Source organism: Macaca thibetana, chromosome 2, assembly GCF_024542745.1.
Source record: "Macaca thibetana thibetana isolate TM-01 chromosome 2, ASM2454274v1, whole genome shotgun sequence".
NCBI classification, from domain to species: domain Eukaryota; kingdom Metazoa; phylum Chordata; class Mammalia; order Primates; family Cercopithecidae; genus Macaca; species Macaca thibetana.
In genome coordinates, this window is record NC_065579.1 from 40,615,240 (window position 1) to 40,637,472 (window position 22,233).

Genomic DNA, 22,233 nt, shown 5'->3' on the forward strand with positions numbered 1-22,233 from the left:
GGAAATAAATGGAAACAGTATGAGGAGAGGGAGATGGATTATTGACTAATGGTGTTGGAACAAATGGCTAGCTACCAGAAAAAAAATAGGAGGTTGGATCCTTATTACACATCTTAAACCAAAATATATTGTAGGTGGGTCAAAGATTTAACACAAAAAGTAAGGCCATAAAAGTACTAAAAGAAAACACAGGAATGTTGTCTTTAAATCTCAGAATGGGAAAGGCCATAAAGAAAATATGAGTAATTGGATAATTTTGACTACATAAACATGAATGTATTGTTGTATGGCCAAACCATAATAAACAAAATTGAAGGACCAACAGAATACTGGGGAAAATAACCACAAGTAGAACAACAAAGGGCTGAGTTAATTTCCATACATTATACAAACTCATAAATTGATAGGGGAAACGTCAATAATAGAAAAGTAGACAAAGAATGTGAACAGAGTTCTCGGGAAAAGAGTAGCCTCTTTATAATGTGAAACCTGTCAAACATCAATCAGCAGAAACACCTTACTGCTGATTGTTAGTTAGACTTTACATTTTTTCTCAAGATTCTCGGACAGCAGAAAGAGAAACACAACATGATTTAACACCTGTACCAACTACCCTTCTTTGCCATGGAATTATCAGTGATACAGACTATTTTATAACCAGACTGCAGTAAAATTCATCCAGGGGTGGCCACAGCCACCTCCTACCAGCCCGTGAGAGCAGACTGCACAAGTCTTCCTGGCTCCATTCAGTGACCTCACATTGATAGCAGGAAATCGGCCATGGTGGGAGTATTTACACCATGGAAATTGGCAAATGCTACAAATTAAAGTTTTTTAGTTCCAGAGAGCTGTTTGCTAAACAACTACCATCACAACACTGGATGCATCCCAAATATCTTCAAACCCAAGAGACTGTCACACTTTCTAAGAGTTGTTTCCAACTAGGTTAGAATTAGAATGGGGCAAAGGTGTCAAATAAGAGACAGAGTTTTATGTATTTTTTAAAAGATCTTAGGCAAATCTGACATTGCACACATACCACCAGCCTCACCTGAGAACCCTATTCTATGCTTTCATGTACTGGCAGAAGGTCTGAAAATACAGAACTTTGATGTCCTTCAACTTCTCTACATTCATAAATGAGAGAATATATTGGAAGAGAAGATGGCTCTCGGCTTCCTCTGGGAAGAAAGGCATGGAGCATCAGCTCACCTGAATTTCTGTCTTCTCTCTCAGGGCCTGAAGCTCCTGTGCCTGCCGGAGCCACTCCTCTGACTCCTCATCTCGCAGTGATCCCAGGTTGGACTCCATCACACTGTGGGACTGCAGTGCCCGCAGTTTCTGAAAAGGCCAGGGCACAGTTTTATTCAGATGAAGATCTCATCATGATGTCAGATCAGAGGGGCACGCCTTACCCAACTCACCCTCCCCACTTATCCTCACTAGATACCTACACGCCTACAAATATTCACACAAATCAGCATTCCCCTGTACAAGGGCTCTCCTGGGGGCTCAGCCCTTGCATAGAAAAAGCAATTCCATGGAAGAACAAATTAAAGAGTGTAGTTTCCATTTCACTTAAATTCTGCTATACTCAATATCCTGAGCTCTCCTGACTGCTGTCCCATTTCTTCCTCAGTCTGGAATAAGCTGATGAGAATGAGACTCTTAGAGCCTATGGGAGGGTCGCAGGCACCCCAGGCTACTCCTTGAGGACTCCTGCCTCTCTCCCTACAAAACATCCTGGCTGTCTCCAGAAAGGGCTTTGCACAGCTTGGAGTAGACTCATCGATACCTGGTGATTCCTGAAGGAAAAGGTACAGAAAATCGGATCAAAGAGAGGATGCCTTTCCACCCACCTATGATTATTTCTTATAATATATGACTGGTGTAGTAACAAAAGCAACGTATTTCCATCTATATGACTGTATAAAACTCATAAGCCCTATTAAGGCTTTAAGGAAGTAACTGCAAGTGCCTAAGTTTAACTTGGCATCATTCTTGCTAACACTTCTCAACTATTGCTAAGCAATACTGGTTCCAAAGGTTAACAGTTTCTAAACTCCTTGAATATTATCAGAGAGTCAAATGCTTGATCAGATGTATGCACACCTCCTGGGTTCCGATGTGTCACTCCTGGTTTCCATATGCTGCTTATGACACACCACAGAGCTGACTTTCTTGGCAGTACAAACTTTCATGATATTTTCATTTAGCTAGACACTCCTTCAGCATCTCAGTTTACTCCAGGTCTAATCTAAAGTTCTCTCTTTAGTCAGGTGACATAGCCAAAGTAAGCTCTCAGACTTCTGTATCAAGCAAAAAGTTTTGAGGAAAAAAATATTTTCAAAATACATAGAGTTTTCATTGGCCTTCCTCACATCAGGGAGAATCGGTTTTTGCATTTTGAAAATGAACATCTTACAGTGTTTTATTTAACAATCATTCTAAATGGAATCTTGCTTGTTTTTACCCTTAAAATTTTTTTTAAAATAAATTAACAAAATGACTACCCAACTACACTGAGAATTTGGTATCCAGTTTGATTCCTATACTTTAATAAAAGTAAAACAATAAAATATTGAAAGGAGACAAGGGTAAGACACACAAACATACAAACACAATATAAATAATCCTATAGGGGAAAGGTTTTTAAAAAAGAATAAGATGGGCTGAGCGCAGTGACTCAAGCCTGGGATCCCAGCACATTGGGAGGCTGGGATGGACAGATTACTTGAGCCCAGGAGGCCAGCCTGGGTAACATGGCGAAACCCCATCTCTACAAAAAATATGAAAATTAGCTGGGTGTGGTGGCACGTGCCTGTAGTCACAGCTACTCAGGAGGCTGAAGGAGGATCACTTGAGCCTGGGAGGTCAAGGCTGCAGTGAGCCGTGATTGTGTCACTGCATTTGAGCCTGGGCAACAGGGTGAGAACCTGTCTTAAAGGAAAAAAAAAAAAAAGATAGGATGTTCGAGTTTAGGAGAATGTGATCCAAGTTAAAAAGGATATCATGGATGATAAGGATTATGTCCTCATTCACTGAAACTCATAATTTTCTGACCAAAAGTAACCCTTTGACCCTTGAAGAGGCGGTTTCTGAACAACAACTTGAAATTCCTATCAATACCTATTTATCAAACGTCTAGTCAGCTAGCACTGTGTCGGGGAAGTGTGGGGGTCAGGAGATGTTTGCATGCGCTTGGGAAGGATGGATGTGGAGCTGTGTATTAGGAGCATGAGGTCAGTAGTGGAGCAGCATCTTCTCTTCCACAATCATGCCTGGCCCAACTAGGAAGCATTTTGGATAGAACGGTGTCATTTTAGGGAGCCCCCACCCCCACCCCAGTGCACACAGAGTTCTCATTTCAACCCGTCCACCTTCCACCTTTGGCTTTCCATCTCAGACAGGAATGATGGAGCACCCAAGACTCCAGGCATATGACAATTTCCTTTTGAAAAAAAATTTGCCTAGGTGTTTCTTTAGGTAAAACATGGAATGATTGTGAAAAAAGCTATTAGACGGTTCATTTTCAAAAACAAGATTATCCTTGATCTAGGAGGACCAATGAGAGATAAATACATTTAAAAAATATTTTTCCTTAAAACTTTTTCCTTGATACAGTTTTAGTCATACAGGTTTATATGGGAAGATATGGTCAAGGGATAACTTTTTTTTTCTTTTGAGATGGAGTCTCACTCTGTCACCCAGGCTGGGGTGCAGTGGTGCGATCTCAGTTCACTGCAACCTCTACCTCCTGGGTTCAAGTTATTCTCCTACCTCAGCCTCCCAAGCAGCTGGGATAACAGGCACCCGCCACCACACCCAGCTAATTTTTGTATTTTTAGTACAGACGGGGTTTCGCCATGTTGGCCATGCTGAACCACCCGCCTTGGCCTCCCAAAGTGCTGGGATTACAGGCGTGAGCCACTGCGCCCAGCCCAGGGATAACTTTAATAAGGTTTTCCTGCATAAACTTGATAGTATATCCAGTAGAAGAATAGGACCTTTGGAAATTAAAGAGCTAGGTTCAAATCCCAGCTCCATCTCTTCCTAGCTAAGTGACCTTGGGCAAGTTATATGGCCTCAATTTCTTCACCTATAAAGAAAGAATGATAGCTGGGCACAGTGGCTCAAGCCTGTAATCCCAGCACTTTGGGAAGCTGAGGTGGGAGGATCATTTGAGGTCAAAAGTTCCAGACAAGCCTGGTCAACATGGTGAAACCCCGTCTCTTCGAAAAATACAAAAATTAGCCAGGCACGGTGGCACACGCCTGTAATCCCAGATACTCTGGAGGCTGAGGCACAAGAATCACTTGAACCCAGGAGATGGAGGTTGCAGTGAGCCAACACCGCACCACTGCACTTCAGCCTGGGCGACAAAACGAGAGAATGAGAGCAAGAAAGGAAAGTGGGGGGAGGGAGGGAGGGAGGGAGGGAGGGAGGGAGGGAGGAAGGAAGGAAGGAAGGAAGGAAGGAAGGAAGGAAGGAAGGAAGGAAGGAAGGAAGGAAGGAAGGAAGGAAGGAAGGAAGGAAGGAAGGAGAGAAAGAAAGAAAATAGCTTTTAAAAAAACTTCAAAAAAAAGTACTAAACTAGTAATGCACCTATTTTGAGAATGTTATGGTTGGTTGCTATGAAGATGAAAAGTTAGTGTATATAAAGTATACTGCATGGGGGCTGGAAAATAGTAAATACAGTCAGTAAATGGTAGGTATTATGTCTGACCTCTGAAGACCCCAACACAGTGTCTGGCATGTAACCAGGATTCAGGGAATATTTGTTGGGAGAAAAACGCATTCATTTAAATTTTATCCCATTTCTTGTCCAGTGATGAAACCCCTTGGCAAAAATAAGAATAATACCTAGAGATATTACTATATACCAGATAGACTACTGATATATTACTATATGCTAGATAATGTTACATACTGTATGTGTACTAATTTAACCCTCTCAGCAGCCTATCTTACAGTCATAAAACTGAGGCATGAGGAGGTTAACTAACTCATCCGAGGTCTCACAACCAGTATGTGACACAGCAGTGATTCAACCCCAAGGCCTCTGATATCTGGGCCTCTAATATCAGGCCTCTGATAACTGGCTTCTGATAACTGAGCTCACAGTGTTTTAGTTTCCAACAGCAGATGAAATAAAACTAGTACAAACCAAGATATAAATTTTGAGAATAAGCAGATTTCCAACAAAAGAACTTTGAAAAGCCTTTTATGTTGGGTACCTCTTCTAGTGTAGAGTTCTGGTTGGCAACATTTTTAAATTCATCCCAAAATAATTTTTTTAGTTTGTCTATTTCCCCATAAAGTTTGGTCCACTCTTGTTCTTTCCATTTATCAAATTCTTTCTTAGCTTCTACTTCCCTCTGATGAATGATCTCTGCTTCCTACAAAGAAGAGCAAGAACAATATGATGATTAATTCCACATCACAGCAAATATTTACTAAGGACCTGCTTAGGCTTCCTTGTCTATGCAAGTCACTATGGAGACCCAAAGAACATTCATCCCACAGTTCCCGTTGTTTGGACTTGGGAGGACCAGTCTAAGCCAGTCTTACCTGAACTGTAAAGTCTCTTGAGTATAGGGACTTGTTTCTTTTTCTCTATGCAGGCATACCTCTGAGATATTACAGGTTCAGTTCCAGACCACCACAATAAAGAGAATATCACAATAAAGCAAGTAGTCGAATAAAGCAAGTATCACAACAAAACAAGTGTGTCATATAAATATTTTTGCTCCCCAGTGTATATAAAAGTTGCATTTACGCTAGACTGTAACCTATTAAGTGTTCCATAGGATTATGTATAAAAAAGTACATAACTTTATTTAAAAATATTGTATTGCTTAAAAACAAAGATAAATAGCTAGGACCTAATTAAACTAAAGAGCTTTTGCATGGCAAAAGGAACAGTAAGCAGGGTAAACAGACAACCCACAGAGTGGAAGAAAATCTTCATAATCTATGCATCTGACAAAGGACTAATATCCAGAACCTATAATGAACTCAAACAAATCAGTCAGAAAAAAACAAACAATCCCATCAAAAAGTGGGCTAAGGACATAAATACACAATTCTCAAAAGAAGATATACAAATGGCCAACAAGCATATGAAAAAATGCTCAACATCACTAATGATCGGGGAAATGCAAATCAAAACCACAATGCGATACCACCTCACTCTGGCAAGAAGGGCCATAATCAAAAAATCAAAAAACAGTAGATGTTGGCATGGATGCGGTGATCAGGGAACACTTCTACGCTGCTGGTGGGAATGTAAACTAGTACAGCCACTATGGAAAACAGTGTGGAGATTCCTTAAAGAATTAAAACTAGGGCTGGGTGCAGTGGCTCACACCTGTAATACCTGCACTTTGGAAGGCCGAGGCAGGCAGATGGAGACCATCCTGTCTAACACAGTGAAACCTTGTCTCTACTCAAAATTCAAAAAATGAGCTGGGCGTGGTGGCGGGCACCTGTAGTTCCAGCTACTCAGGAGGCTGAGGCAGCAGAATCGCTTGAACCCAGGAGGTGGAGGTTGCAGTGGGCTGAGGTCGCACCATTGCACTCCAGCCTGGGTGACAGAGCGAGACTCTGTCTCAAAAAAATAAATAAATAAATAAAGAATTAAAACTAGAACTACCGTTTGATCCAGGAATCCCACTACTGGGTATCTACCCAGAGGAAAAGAAGTCATTATTCAAAAAAGATACTTGCACACACGTTTACGGTACCATAATCCACAATTGCAAAATCGTGGAATCAAACTAAATGCTCATCAATCAATGAGCAGATAAAGAAACTGTGAGAGATATATATATCTCTCACAGTTTTATATATATATATAAACTATTATATATATATATAAACTATATATATATATATATATATGAAGGAATACTACTTAGCCATAAAAAAGAATGAATTAACAATATTTGCAGTGACCTGGATCAGATTGGAGACTATTATTTTAAGTGAAGTAACTCAGGAATGGAAAATCAAACATGTATGTTTTTACTGATATGTAGGAGCTAACCTATGAGGACACAAAGGCATAAGAATGATACAGTGGACTTTGGGGACTTGAGAGGAAGAATGGGAGGGGGGGCAAGGGGTAAAAGACAACAAATATGGTTTTGCTGTGTATATCGTTCAGGGATGGGTGCACCAAAATCTCACAAGTCACCACTAAAGAACTTACTCATGTAAACAAATGCTACCTGTACCCCAATAACTTATGGAAAAATAAAAAATAATAATAAAATTTTTAAAAAATACTTTATTGCTAAAAAATGCTAACGATCATCTGATCCTTTAGTAAGTCATAATCTTTTTGCTGGTGCTGGGTCTTGCCTTGAGGTTGATGGCTGCTGACTGATGAGGGTTGGGTGCTGTGGCAATTTCTTAAAATAAGACAACAGACCAACCATAGTGGCTCACGCCTGTAACCCCAACACTTTAGGAGGCCGAGGTGGGTGGATCACTTAAAGTCAAGAGTTCAAGACCAACCTGTCCAACATGGCAAAACCTCTGTCTCTACTAAAAATACAAAAAATTAGCCAGGTGTGGCAGCATGTGCCTGGAATCTGTTACTGTTACCAGGCTGAGGCAGGAGAATCACTTGAACCTAGGAGGCGGAGGTTGCAGTGAGCCAAGATCATGCCACTGCACTCCAGCCTGGGCGACAGAGCAAGACTCTGTCAAAAAAAAAAGACACCAGTGAAGTTTGCCACATAGACTGACTCCTCCTTTCATGAAAGATCTCTCTGTAGCATGAGATGCTCTTTGGTAGCATTTGACACACAGTAGAATTTCTTTCAAAATCAGAGCCAATTCTCTTAAACTTTACTACTGCTGCTTTCTCAACTAAGTTTGTGTAATATTTTAAGTCCTTTCTTATCATTTCAACAATGTTCACAGCATCTTCAGCAGTAGTAGAGTCCATCTCAAGAAATTCCTTTATTTGCTCATCCATAAGAAGCAATTCCTCAACCATTAGTTTTATCATGAGGTTGCGGCACAGTCCCATCTTCAGGCTCCACTTCTAAGTCTATTTCTCTTGCTATTTCCACCACATCTGCAGTGGCTTCCTCCACTGAAGTCTTGAATCCCTTAAAGTCATCCAAGATGACTGGAATCTATTTCATCCAAACTCCAACCTCCTCCAAAGAATCACACATTTGCTTAATGGCATCCAGAATGGCAAATCCTTTCCAAAAGGTTTTCAATTTACTTTGCTCATATTCATCAGAGGAATCACTATCTAGACAGCTATAACCTTACAAAATGTATTTCTTAAATAATAAAACTTGGAAGTCAAAATTACTCCTCGATTCATGGGCTGCAGAATGGATATTGTGTTAACAGGCTTGAAAACAATACAAATCTCCTTGTACATCTCCACCAGAGCTCTTAGGTGACCAGGAACATTGTCAATGAGCAGTAATTATTTTGAAAAGAATCTTTTTTTAGCAGTAGATCTCAACAGTGGGCTTAAAATATTCAGTAAACCATGCTGTAAACAGCTGTGCTGTCATCTGGACTTTCTTTTCCATTTTTGGAGCACAGGTAGAGTAGAGCTAGCATAATTCTTAAGGACCCTAGAATTTTCACAGTAGCAAATGAGCATTGGCTTCAACTTAAAGTCACCAGCTGTATTAGACCCTAACAAGAGAATCATGCTGTTCTTTGAAATTGTGAAGCCAGGCATTGTCTTATCTCTAGCTATAAAAGTTCTAGATGGCTTCTTCCTATAGAAGGTTATTTTTTCTACACTGAAAATCTGTTTAGTACAGTTACCTTCATCAATGATCTTAGCTAGATCCTCAAGATAACTTGCTGCAGCTTCTATATTAGCACTTGCTGCTTCACATTGCACTTTCATTGCTATGGAGATGGCTTCTTTCCTTAAACCTATGAACCAACCTCTTATAGCTTCCAACTTTTCTCCTGCAGCTTCGTCACTCTCAGCCTTCATAGAAGTGAAGAGAGTTAGGTCCTTGCTCTGGATTAAGCTTCGGCTTAAGGGAATTTTGTGGCTGGTCTGATCTTCTATCCAGACCACTAAAACTTTCTCCATCTCAGTAATAAGGCTGTTTCACTTTCTTAACATTTGTGTGGTCAGTGGAGTAGTACTTTAAATTTCCTTCAAATCTCCCTTGTATTCACAACTTGGCTGTTTGGCACAAGAGGCCTGCCTCTCAACCCATCTCAGCTTTCGACATGCCTTCGTCACTAAACTTAATCATTCCTACTTTTTGATGTAAAGTGAGAGATGCTTAAGTTTGCCATCTTATATGGACAGTTTGTGGCACCCCAAAACAATTACAACAGTAACATCAAAGATCACTGATCACAGATCACCATAACATTATTTTTCATAATAATGAAAAAGTTTGAAATATTGTGAGAATTACCAAAATGTGATACATAGACATGAAGTGAGCACAAGCTGTTGGAAAATGATGCTGATAAATTTGCTCAACACAGAGTTGGCACAAACCTTCAATGTGCAAACAATACAATGTCTGTGAAACACACAAAACACAAAAAAAGAGGTATGCCTGTATTCGTCACAATACCCACTATGCAGCTGGTGCTCAATAAATGCATGCTGAGGGGATGAATAATGAAGGGATGAGCAGGGTAACTTCATGTATTTTCATTCTACAAACATTTACTGAGCATCTTCTCTGCGCTGAGTTCTGGAGCTTTCAGAATCAAACCCAGTCTTTGTCCTCAAAAAGTTAACTTACAGTATTGTGTACGAAGCTAAAATTCAAGTGCAAATGTCCTCAGAGGGTGCTGACTAATGCAGGAAACTGCATCTCTCTGCTCTACTTTCGTCCACATAAGTCTGGCAAAAATAATTCAATTTTCCTTTCCAGGCTACCTAAAATCATTTGCCATGTCTGAGAAGGCACTATCCCAGTTCTGACTCTCAGCTCTGGGAAACCAGCCGGAACATTTGCCCTGTGGGATTCCTGTGCATCAAGGGTCTCCTGGGGTAGGTCCATGACCCGGGTCTCCCTGATGTTTTCTCTCCCTGCCCACCTGGAGCTGCCGCTGCCTCTCCGCCTCCCTCTGAGCTTCCAGCTCCTCTTGGGTCCACTTTAGCTTGGCCCGTAGCTCTTCTAACACCTCTTCCACTGGCTGTTCCTGCTTCTTCTGTTTTCCTGTGGGGTCCATGCAAAGACAGGTGATCAGTTTAAGTCCAAAAATCAAGGGAGTGTAGTTTCTCACCTCGTCAATCAGCCACATCTCGGTCTGAAACCAGCTTCACTACTTAGTACATTGACCTTGGGCAAAGAACATAACCTCAGTGTCCCTCTGTTTCCCCAAACTGGAAAATAGAGATAACAATAGCACCTAACTCAGAGGGCTGCTGTAAGGATGAAATGTGAGAATGCAAAGTGCTTAGCATAGTGCTTGGCATGACAGCTCAAAAAATGTGAATTACTTTTGTACTATCACTTAAAGTAAGTATTTTGACAGTACTGACATATGGAAATAGAAATTTAAAATTACTGTAGTAACAGAACAGAATATCAAATAGCATGTACACCAATTATCAATAAAAAGAACATATCTATGTATCCTGACAGTAATCAGAGAGAATTTTAAAGTAATAAAAATCATTGTAGTTTTAAGTTCACTGTTTTCAGTAATGTACGTGTATACTTTTAAATGTCAGGCCAGGCGCGGTGGCTCATGCCTGTAATCCCAGCACTTTGGGAGGCCGAGGCGGGCTGATCATGAGGTCAAGACCAGCCTGACCAACATGGTGAAACCCCGTCTCTACTGAAAAAACAAAAAAAATTAGCCGAGTGTGGTGGCGGGTGCCTGTAACCACAGCTACTCGGGAGGCTGAGGCAGAAGAATTGCTTGAACCCCGGAGGCAGAGGTTGCAGTGAGCCAAGATAGTACCAATGCACTCTAGCCTGGGAGACACAGCAAGACTCCGTCTCAATAAATAAATAAATAAATAAATTTCAAATGAAAAAGCAGCAGCATGTATTATAAAGAACCAAAGCTCCTTTAAGTGTATACTTTAAATTGTTTAAGTGAATAAAAAGATTCAGAATAAATTATAAAAAACATCCCAACTGAACCACACACTGATGATAAAGCAAGAGTTCAGGGTCAAAAAAGAATCCAATTATTCTTGAACATTTGTTACTTTTTAAAGCATATTTAGTGATTACTAGATAAATCATACTGTTATTAAAATTCTAAGCCTTTTCTTTGAAAAGCGATGTGGCTTTTCTCAGGTTGGACATTTTACAAACAAGCAATTTTTAGTTGCAGTAGAAATTAATCTGCTTTAACAATATGATTTGAGGCGACTGTAGAATAGGAGAGCGGGGCATCTGGGAAGTCCGCTGCCTGCGAATAAAGAGGCCATGACCATTAACATAGCAAAAGTGATCTGAAGAACACATTTCTCTCTCCTTACAGCACTTTACATTAAGGAAATAAGAAGAACTATGCACAAAGATTGACAAGTAAGAATATCAATTATCATGTGATTTATAATAAAGAAATGTTGGGGTAAGCCATATATTCAACAGGAGGAAATTGTGAAATAAATTATGATAGCCACTTAATGAAATACTATTCGGCCATTAAAAAATCACATTTTCAAAGATAATTTAATGACACTGGAAAATATGACATATTCTTAAATGAAAATAAGCAATAGTCAAAGCGCACACTATATGATTATATATGTCTACAGAAAAAAAAATGACAGAGAATACACCAAAATATTAACTGCTGGTGATATTGTCCATGGTTTTTATTTTCTCTTTTCTAATTTCCTATATTTAAATTTTCTATATCAGAGACACATTTTTATTCAAAAAAATTGAAGGCATGGAAAATTTATTTTTCCTTATAGCCTCCAATGCAGAACTAAGAAGAATTAGATATGCATTAAATACATAGTTTTAGGTAAGTGATACTTCTTTTATGAAAAGGGAATTTGAATGATGGAAAATAGGAAAAGATGTACGTAATGGCATTTTTACATCTATATTTGTTTTATGTTTTAACTAATGTTTCTTATTGAACCTCAAAAAGGGAATATAGGTTGAGCACAATGGCTCACGCCTATAATCCCAGCACTTTGGGAGGCCAAAGCAGGCAGATTGCTTGAGCCCAGGAATTTGAGACCAGCCTGGCCAACATAGTGAGACCTCATCTCTATGAAAAATGTTTAAAATGAGTCAGGTATGGTGGTGTGTGCCTGTAGTCCCACCTACTCAGGAGGCTGAGGGAGGGGGATCGCTTGAGCCCGGGAGGTGGAGGCTGCAGAGGAGCCAAGATCAAGCCACTGCACTCCACCCTGGGTGACAGAGTGAGACCCTGTCTCAAAAGTGAATGTAAAATATGCAAATCTCTTTATGGGGAAAACATACAGCCTTGCTCCTCATTTTGGAATCTGAAGTTGTAAAATTAAAGTGATTAGGTCATGATAATCTCAAGTATGTAGAAAAGTCAAAGAACTGGTCTGACTGCCCATTCACCCCATTTAGGCTTATTTGTGGCTGGCATCAGGAAATTGCAGATTCGCAGAAGGCTGAAAGGTAAGAGCCCTTCAAAGTCACTCCATCTGACTGCCCCATTCACAGCGAAGGCCACTGAGACACAGAGGGGAAAGCATGGACCAAGGTTACATAATAAATAGGGACAGAGCTAAGACTGAAATCTACCTGTCTGACTCCAGCCCTTCTTTACACATGGGGTCAGAAACCCTTCCAACCCATGGGGGCTCCCCCGGTGGTGGATGGTGGGATCATCCCACCCCCAATTGGACAGTGAGGCTCTGAGAGAAGTTTTGGGTGGTATAGGTGATCGCCACCCACTGAATACCAGCCCCCGGCCCTTCCACAGTCCCAGAAGGGGCCCGGGCTGCTGTCTGGACTCACCACCTTCTGCCACGCCTGCATGCCTGCGCTGGATGTGGCCCCGGAGAAAGGTGGCATTCATGAATGTCTTGTCACACAGGTGGCACTATACAGAGAGGAAGCAATGGGGAGTACAGGATTAGGTCACCTGAGTCAGCCTGGGATTTTCCCTATATCAAAGCCCCCATCCCCTTGGGACCCCTGGGCTGCTTCAGAAATAAAGAATTTACTGAGCAAGGCAATGATGTCAACCCATGCTGCCCACTAGGATCACCTGGGGAGCTTTAAAATACCACCAGTGTCCCGGGAAACTGCGAACACTGACTGGATATTTGATGATACTAAGGAATTTCTGTTGCTTTTTCAGAGAGTGATGATGGTGTTTGTCTATGTTTAAAAGTCAGTCTTTCTCTTTTAGAGACACAAATAGAGATATTGAAATATTACAAATAAAATCATATTGCTAATATGCTTCAAAATAATCCAGAAGTGGGGGAAAGTGTGCAGGGGAAGAGACGCAACAACACTGGCCACGGGTTGATACTGTTAGTGCGTAGATAAAGGTTCATTAAATGATTCTCTCTACTACTGCATATGTTTGAAATTTTCCATAATAAAAACCTTTTTTTTTTTTGAGACGGAGTCTCACTCTGTTGCCCAGGCTGGAGTGCAGTGGCCAGATCTCAGCTCACTGCAAGCTCCGCCTCCCGGGTTCTCGCCATTCTCCTGCCTCAGCCTCCCGAGTAGCTGGGACTACAGGCGCCCGCCACCTCGCCCAGCTAGTTTTTTTGTATTTTTTAGTAGAGACGGGGTTTCACTGTGTTAGCCAGGATGGTCTCGATCTCCTGACCTCGTGATCCGCTTTTAAAATATGCCAATGTCTATGTCCCACCCCAGGGTGGAGAACCACCAGAGGCAGGGGTTAGCAAATAAACAGCATCTGTAATTCCACATCCCTCTCCTAAGACATTTCAGACATAAGCAATCTATCTACATCGTCTTCTCACTGTAAAATTTCAGAATTCTTCTCAACACAGCTTTGGAGGCTGCCATTGCTAGTTAATCCATAGGCAGATTATTTGCTATCTTTGCAGACAATTATGACAGGAATTGCCAGTTGTTCCCCAATACCCATTTTCCTTTTCTTCCTTGGTAATAGTAAGTCCTGTGGCCAATGAGAATAAACACTCTATGACCCAACCTTCCTAGCAACCAGGTGTGTCCACAGGCCTTACTACTACAAGGGTTCTGACCCTTTTAATCATAAACATCATATCAATTATATCAATTTGTTATCAATTAATAATATATCGTAACGATTCCTTCTGTCCCACTGTGATATTGTGATACAGTAAGAATGCAGGCTGGACACAGTGGCTCACACTTAAAATCCTAGAACTTTGGGAGGCTGAGGTGGGTGGATCACTTGAGCCCAGGAGTTCGAGACCAGCCTGGGCAACCTGGAGAAACCCTGTCTCTACAAAAAATTAGCCAAACATGGTGATAGATGCTTATAGTCCTAACTACTCAGGAGGCTGAGGTGGGGGGATCACCTGAGCCTGGGAGGTTAAGGCTGCAGTGAGCCATGATCAGATGGCAGCCTGGGTGACAGAGTGAGACCCTGTCTCAAAAAAAAAAAAAAAGTAAATTTGGTCTCTGTTTCTAGTTTCTGGCAGGGAGCTCCTAAAACACTTAAAACAAGCTTGTTTAACCTGCAGCCCATAGGCCATATGTGGCCCAGAACAGCTTTGAATGCGGTCCAACACAAATTTGTAAACTTTCTTAAAACACTGTGAGATTTTTAAGAATTTTTTTTTTTTTAGCTCATCAGCTATCATTGTTAGTGTATTTTATGTGAGGCTCAAGACAATTCTTCTTCTTCCAGTGGGGCCCAGGGAAACCAAAAGATTGGACACCCCTGACTTAAAATCTTCAGAGTGATAAGGGTGATAAAAGCATCTTTTGTAATAATATTTGGTCTTAGTCCCCAGTTCATGACACAAGAGATTCTGAGATCTTTGGAATCTCCAGAGTAATAAGAGCATCTACTATAGTTTGAATGTTTGTTCCTTCCAAATCTCATGTTGAAATTTAATCTCCAATGTGGCAGTGTTGAGAGGTGGGGCCTAATGGGAGGTATTTGGGTCATGGGGCAGATCCCTCATATACAGATTAATGCCCTCCCTTGAAGGTGAGGGAGTTCTCATTCTTATTAGTTTGACAGAGCTGGTTGTTAGAAAGAGCTTGGCACCTCCCTCTCCCCTTACTTCCGCTCTTGCCATGAGCTCTGCATAGGCCAGCTCCCCTTTACCTTCCACCAGGAGTTAAACCAGCCAGAGGCCCTCACCAGGTGCCCAGTCTTGAACCTTCCAGCCAGCATAACTGTGAGTCAAATAACCTCTTTTCTTTATAAATTACCCAGCTTCGCGTATTCCTTTATAGCAACACTAAACTTACTAAGACAGTGTTTTTTGTATGCTAATGAAAGGACTGGTGGCTGGGCACCTTCTGCCCCACCCCACAAATGACTTTCTGGGGACAAACCCCTATCCTTTTTCTCTTTGGCTCAACAGCCAAAGGATGCTGGGCTCAGCTAATCCTCCCAGGATGGGGGTTGGTCACCAGAAAGACCAAGGCACGGGGAGAGGGTTGGAACTTTCAGCCCCACCCTCCAGCCCCCAGGGAGGGAAGAGGGGCTGGACTACTAAGCCATGGCCAATGATTTAATCAATTATGCATGCTTGGTGGAATCTCCATAAAACCCCTAAATGATGGGATTTAGAGAGTTTCCAGATGGGTAAATACTGAGGTGCTAGGAGGTGGCATACCCAGAAAGGGCAGGGAAGTTCTGAGTCCCTTCTCCCATACCTTGTACTCTCATGTCCTCAGTGCATCTCTTCCATTTGACTATTCTGACTTCTATCCTTATAACAAACTGGTAATAAAGTGTCTTCTTCCTGAGTTTTGTGAACCATTCTAGCAAATTATTGAACCTCAGGATGGAGTTATGGGAACCCTCAATTTGTGGCCAGTTAGTCAGAAGCACAGGAGGCCTGGGTATCTGAAATGGACCAGTCTTATGAACCTCAGGATGGAGTTATGGGAACCCTCAATTTGTGGCCAGTTAGTCAGAAGTACAGGAGGCCTGGGTATCTGAAGTGGACCAGTCTTATGGGACTGATCCCTTAACTCATGGGATCCGATGCTAACTCCAGGTAGATAGTGTCAGAATTGAAATTAAGGGCACCCAGTTGGCATTGGAGAACTGGTTGGTGTAAGGAAAAAAAACACACATTTGGTGTCAGAAGTGTTATGAGCAGAAATAGGAAACCCACCCATCCACAAACTATGAATGTCTTAAAAACCTGAACCAGCATGACTTGTGCCCACATCCTCAGAGCCTGGCACAGGGCCTAGCCGCCATGACAATTTTTATTAAAGGGAAAACATTCCCAATCCATACTTCCGCGGAGACACATTCAAATGCTCATGCTGCTTTGGGAAATGAACTGTCACTTAGTAGAATGGAATCAGTATTCCAGGATAGGCCTGGCTCCACCAATCCCTTGTCACACATAGATTCAATACATACACACACACACACACCTTTACACAACACACTCCTCTACATACACATAAAATCCTCCATCATACATAAATATGCACGCACTCACACCCTCTATAAACACACTCTTAGACACATATACATCCTTCTTTTACATACACATCCTTACACACTCTCCATAAATACATAACATACTCTTACTCACATATATACCCTTCCTTCATTCATTCACACACACACAAACACTATTTTTTTGTTTTTTGTTTGTTTGTTTGTTTGTTTGGCAGAGATAGCTGAGGTTTCATTTTGGACCAAAAAAAAAAGAAAAGCTATTGAATTGTTTTGTAGCTGGAGGCATGGGCATGGGCAAGGGGGGTCCCTAGGCAGTAAACTCCCCCACAGGTGGGTTGACGGCTAGGGCTGAGCCTCAGGTGGGTCTCCCGTTCCCTGTGCTACCCTGCACAGCAGCCTCCCACCATCACCCCGGGCTCTGGGGCAGCCACAGGAGGGGCAGGCTGAGAGGGGCTGCCGCAGCTGTTCACTTGGGCAGGATGTCAGAGGACTCAGACACCAGCTTCCCATCGCGAGTCTCTATCTTCTTCACAACCACAGTGGCCCTGGTGGAGCTGGTGCAGCTGAAGGAGCTGGAGCCTGCACCAGAGCCAAAGCTGGAGCCCAGGCCGTAGCTGAGGCCAGGGCTTGTGAGGCCCCTATAGGCTGAGCTCAGACCACCTGCATAGCTGCTGGTGGTCTTTGTATGGATACTCCTGTTCTGCATCCCAGACTCCAGCCGGTTCTCCTCACCCTCCAGCAGCTTCCAGTAGGTGGCGATCTCGATGTCCAGGGCTAGCTTGACATTCATCAGCTCCTGGTACTCATGCAGTTGCCGTGCCATGTCCTGCTTGGTCCACTGCAGGGTGGCCTCCAGCTCAGAGAGCTTGGTGTTGGCATCCTTAATAGCCAGCTCCCCACATTGCTTGGCATCTGCGATGCCCTCTGGACTTTGAGGCCCTCAATCTCAGCCTGGAGCTGGCTGATACTCTGGTTCATCTCGGAGATCTCAGTCTTTGTACGCTGCAGGTCATCCCTGTGTTTCCCAGCCAGCATTTGCAACTCCTCATACTTGATCTGGTACATGCTCTCAGCCTTAGCCCAGCTGCAGTTGGCGATCTCCTTGTACTGCGCCTTGACCTCAGCGATGATGCTGTCCATGTCAGGGAGCGGCTGATGTCCATGGACAGCACCACAGGCATGTCCAAGATCTGGGACTGCAGCTCCTGGATCTCCTCTTCGTACAGCCGCCTGAGGAAGTTGATCTCATCAGTCAGCCCTTCCAGGCGAGACTCCAGCTCCACCTTGTTCACATAACCTTCATCCACATCCTTTTGATGAGGACAAATTCATTCTCCATCTCTGTACGCTTATTGATCCCATCCTCATACTTGTTCTTGAAGCCCTCCATAAGGCCCTGCATGTTGCCAAGCTCTGCCTCCAGCTTCAGCTTCTCCTGGCCCAGAGTCTCCAGCTGCTGCCTAAGGTTGTTGATGTAGCTCTCGAACATGTTGACCGAGTTGACTCTGAGCCGTCTTCTGCTGCTGCAGGAGGCTCCACTTGGTCTCCAGCATCTTGTTCTGCTGCTCCAGGAACCGCACCTTGTCGATGAAGGAGGCAAACTTGTTGCTGAGGGTCTTGATCTGCTCTCTCTCCTGGGTGCGCATGGCCTGGATGTTGGGGTCCATCTCCAGGTTAAGGGGGCTCAGCAGGCTCTGGTTGACTGTGATGGCAGTGATGCCTACCATGCCACTGGCCCCACCACAGCCTCCACCCAGGCCAACCCGGAAGCTGCTGCTGCCCACTAAGGAGAAGCTCAAGGAGCCAATGCAGGCACTGGGCCTACTCATGTAGGAGCAGCTGCTGAAGGCCTGGGGGCCAGAGGTGGCACCTTGTAGGACTTCTGGGTCACCCTGATGAACATGGTAGAAGCAGGAGCGGAGGCAGGTGGGCTGAACCAGGCGGAGATTCCAGAAGGAGCAGAGAAGCTGCTTCTTGGTCACAAACACTATTAATACACCTTTTTATACATGCTCCAGAGTTGTATCCTTTATAATATAGTACGAGCACACATTACACATCACACACCCTACATACACACAGAGGTACCCTCAAGTATTCACATACACACACATTAAACACACACACGTATTCACACCATTTACAAACACACACACACACTCTCCATACATTCATGCATATACATACACTAGACATGCACCCTCTCCATAAACACACACACCTCCAACACATGTACAGTCTACACACACACACACACACACACACACACACACACACACTGTAGAACCTAATGAGACACCCCCAGGCTCTCTGGCCATGAGCAGCATCTCTGAAATCTGCTCCTAACCAGTGAGAACAGCCCCCAGCAGCCTTGTGGCCCCAGCAGTGCTGCCCAGTGGCAACAGCTGCCCAGTGGCTGGGGCGCACAGCCCTCCCACTCTGCCTGCCTGGTGGAGATTCCTCACCGTGTGGTAGCTGTGGGCGCCTGTCTGCATTAGCAGCTGCTGCAGGGTGCTGATCATCTTGCGACGCCGGCGGCTCTCCTCCCGCACACCCTTGAGCTCATCAGCCTGGCGGCCCAGCTCCTGCTGACCACGCTGCTGCTGGCCCAGGCTGGTCTGCAGCCGTGCCTCCAGCTGGGCAATGCTGGCACTCAGGCAATCCTGGCAGTGCAGCAGGTACTCGATGATAAGCTGTGCCAGGCGCAGCACCTTGAGCAGTGCCGGGTCCACAGGCTGCCCACAGCGGTTGCATACCTCCCGGTCCAAGTTGCAGAAGGTGATGCCAGCAATGTTCTCCTGCAGAGTGGCCACATCCAGCTCCCGGGCCACGCGGTCTACATCCAGGGTGCTAATGCGCCTCCAGTCCATGCTATCGTGGCGAGGCTGAAACTTGAAGGTGGGGAACGTGTAGGCCCCAAAGAGGGGGCCGCTGAGGCCCTCAGCAGTGGCAGCTGGGGACTGCATGGGCAGAGGAAGCCCTGAGCTGACCACCAGAGGAGGGTGGCACCAAGACCACGGCAGTAGGCCAAGGAGCTGAGAGAAGGCCTGGAAAATGAGAAGAGAGTCCAAGTTAGGTGAGGTGTGTGTGGCTGCACATACTGTATATCTGGCCAGCAAGGGCCTAAGCGGGGCAAAGTGAGGTGTCGTTGCAGCAGCTGTAGCATTCATGGTGTGTGCTGACATGGCCAGAGCTGTGGAAAGAAAATGTGGGCTTTGCAATCACACAGATGTGAATTCAAATGTTCTGCCTTGGGCAAGTCCCTGCACATCTTTAAGCCTCCTGGGTCTAAGGAGGAACATGGGGCCCACTGTGTAGGCGTGTGGTGAGGAATGAGGCAAGTGAAGCACCCAGCCTAGTGCCTGGTACACAGCAGGTCCTCAGTGAGCCCCCTCTGCAAAGCCCACCTCCACTGCAGGAGTGCATGGCAAAGGCCTTTGTCAGCAGGTGGCTATCAAATTTAGAAATGGGTCCTTCTGCAACCCTATTTTTATATCAGGATAAAGTCCAACAACTTGCTGTGAGTGACCAAGGTACCTAATATCTACCCTGTCTTCTCTTTCTCCTGTAACTACAGGATTCTAGTAGAACACGAGTGAACTACCTTTCCTAGCTTCTCCAGCAATAACATGTGATCATATGACTAAGTTCTCTCTCCTGGAATGTGAGTGAAATGATGTCCACCCCTGTCAAGAGGGACTTAAGGGAGTCACGGAGTCTGCCACGTGATGCTCAATCCATCATGGGCTTTTTTAACTTAACAGTTAAGTAAAAAGATCTCCAGTTTTTTTGCCAAGACTCAGATTCTACTCTCAAAACTCTTGGTGAGCATATGAACTGTTCTCTCTGAAGAGGAATTTGACAATATCAATGGGAATTTTGAACATTCCACTACTAAAAATTATAATTACGCTACAGACAAACTCATATGTACAAAGGTACTTGTGAAAAAATTGTCATTGTAGTATCTTTTATACAAGCAAAGTACAAGAAAAAGTAGAAGAAAGCAAAGTACAATGTATCTCTAGGCAATGGAATATTATGCAGCTATCGATTGGTATAAAGCAGACTTATACGTACTGATACGAAATTATAATCTCTGAGATATATATATGTAAACACACACAAAATAGGCATATATACCTCTATTTGTGTTTTAATGACATTAATATAATCATATTTAATAACTCACCAAAGTGAAAGATATATATCATATTAGAATGGTTGTCTGTGAGAGGAGGGAGGGAAACGGGAGTGTGGAATGGGGATAAATAAATGAATAGATGGATGGTGTGTGGGTGGTGATGGTCAGATAGACAGGTAAATAGGCCTTCACAGACCAATGATGATCATTATATATATACATACATATTCAGTCGCCTCTCAGTGTCCATGAGGGATTCGTTCCAGGACCCTCCTCAGATACCAAAATCTACAGATGCTCAAATTGCTTATATAAAATGGTACAGTATTTGCATATACTATGCACATTCTCCCATAAACTTTAAATCAACTCTAGATTATTTATAATACCTAATACAATGTAAATGCTATAAAAATAGCTGTTATACTTAATTATTTAGGAATAATGACAAGAAAAAAAGTCTGTACATGTTCAGTACAGAAGAAACTATCCTTTTTTTTTCAAATATTTTTGATCCGCAGTTTGTTGTATCTGCAGATGCAGAATCCACAGACATGGAGAGTCTATATATATATACACACACACACATATATATTTGTATACACACACACATATATACACACACACATATATACACACACACATATATACGCACATATACACACATATATACACATATATACACACACATATATACACACACACATATATATACACACATATATATACCCACACACACACATACATATGAAAAGACTCATATTTGTTATAATTAGTTTTATAACGAATAAAATATGCTCATTTATAATTCATATATATGATTCATTTATGTATATTATTTCATAAGCATAGACTGTTTCTGGAAAGATAGACAAGAAGCTATTAGCAATGGCTGCCTCTGGGAAGTGAGAATGGAGATTAGAGAACTTTTATTTTTCACTTTCTGCCTCTCTGTACTATTCAAAGTTCTTACCATCTTCTATCACTTTTATTATTTTTTAAAAGAAAACATAGAACTTCAGCTCTTGCATAAGTGAGAATCTGACTAAGGCAACAAGAGGAACATTTTACCTTATTTAATCAAGTCCTTTCGAGATTACATCATTCAGTCTTCTTTTTTTTTTTTTTTTTTTTTTTTTGAGACACTGTTTTGAACTGTCACCCAGGCTGAAATGCAATGGCGCAATCTCGACTCACTGCAACCTCCACCTCCCGGGTTCACGCAATTCTCCTGCCTCAGCCTCCAGAGTAGCTGGGATTACAGGCGCCCTCTACCACACCCGGCTAATTTTTTGTATTTTTAGTAGAGACAAGGTTTCACTATGTTGGTCAGGCTGGTCTCAAACTCCTGACCTCGTGATCCACCCACCTCGGCCTCCCAAAGACCTGGGATTACAGGCAGGAGCCACCGCACCTGGTCCATGATTCAGACTTTAAAAAGTGCAACAGAAAGTCAAAGAAGTAATCAGCTTCAGAAGTAAGAAGGCCTTTAAAAAATGGTAGGACTGGGCTGGGGGCCACTGTCTTCTTCT

At 43.0% G+C, this 22,233-nt stretch overlaps 2 protein-coding genes and 1 pseudogene across 9 annotated transcripts in view; 1 reads left to right on the top strand and 2 right to left on the bottom strand.

The window, feature by feature from the left end:
- Positions 1 to 22,233, bottom strand: part of DZIP1L (DAZ interacting zinc finger protein 1 like) — a 54,953-nt gene that overhangs the window by 24,124 nt on the left and 8,596 nt on the right. For 4 of the 8 annotated variants that reach the window (XM_050779686.1, XM_050779684.1, XM_050779683.1 and 1 more), the window contains exons 2-6: positions 19,023 to 19,604; positions 12,942 to 13,026; positions 10,066 to 10,187; positions 5,238 to 5,399; positions 1,213 to 1,341 (exon numbers count right to left, since the gene is read on the bottom strand). In XM_050779686.1, the coding sequence (XP_050635643.1) occupies positions 1,213 to 1,341; positions 5,238 to 5,399; positions 10,066 to 10,187; positions 12,942 to 13,026; positions 19,023 to 19,523 (999 nt within the window). In that variant the 5' untranslated portion in view covers positions 19,524 to 19,604. Of the gene's footprint in view, positions 1 to 1,212; positions 1,342 to 5,237; positions 5,400 to 10,065; positions 10,188 to 12,941; positions 13,027 to 19,022; positions 21,083 to 22,233 lie in introns of those variants that run through there. The other 4 variants (XR_007723354.1, XM_050779681.1, XM_050779685.1 and 1 more) reach the window with 2 other exon arrangements.
- MRAS (muscle RAS oncogene homolog) overlaps positions 1 to 22,233 on the top strand; it is a 325,869-nt gene that overhangs the window by 3,708 nt on the left and 299,928 nt on the right. The gene's annotated exons all lie outside the window — the stretch shown is intronic.
- Positions 16,765 to 18,913, bottom strand: LOC126948181 (keratin, type II cytoskeletal 8-like; annotated as a pseudogene).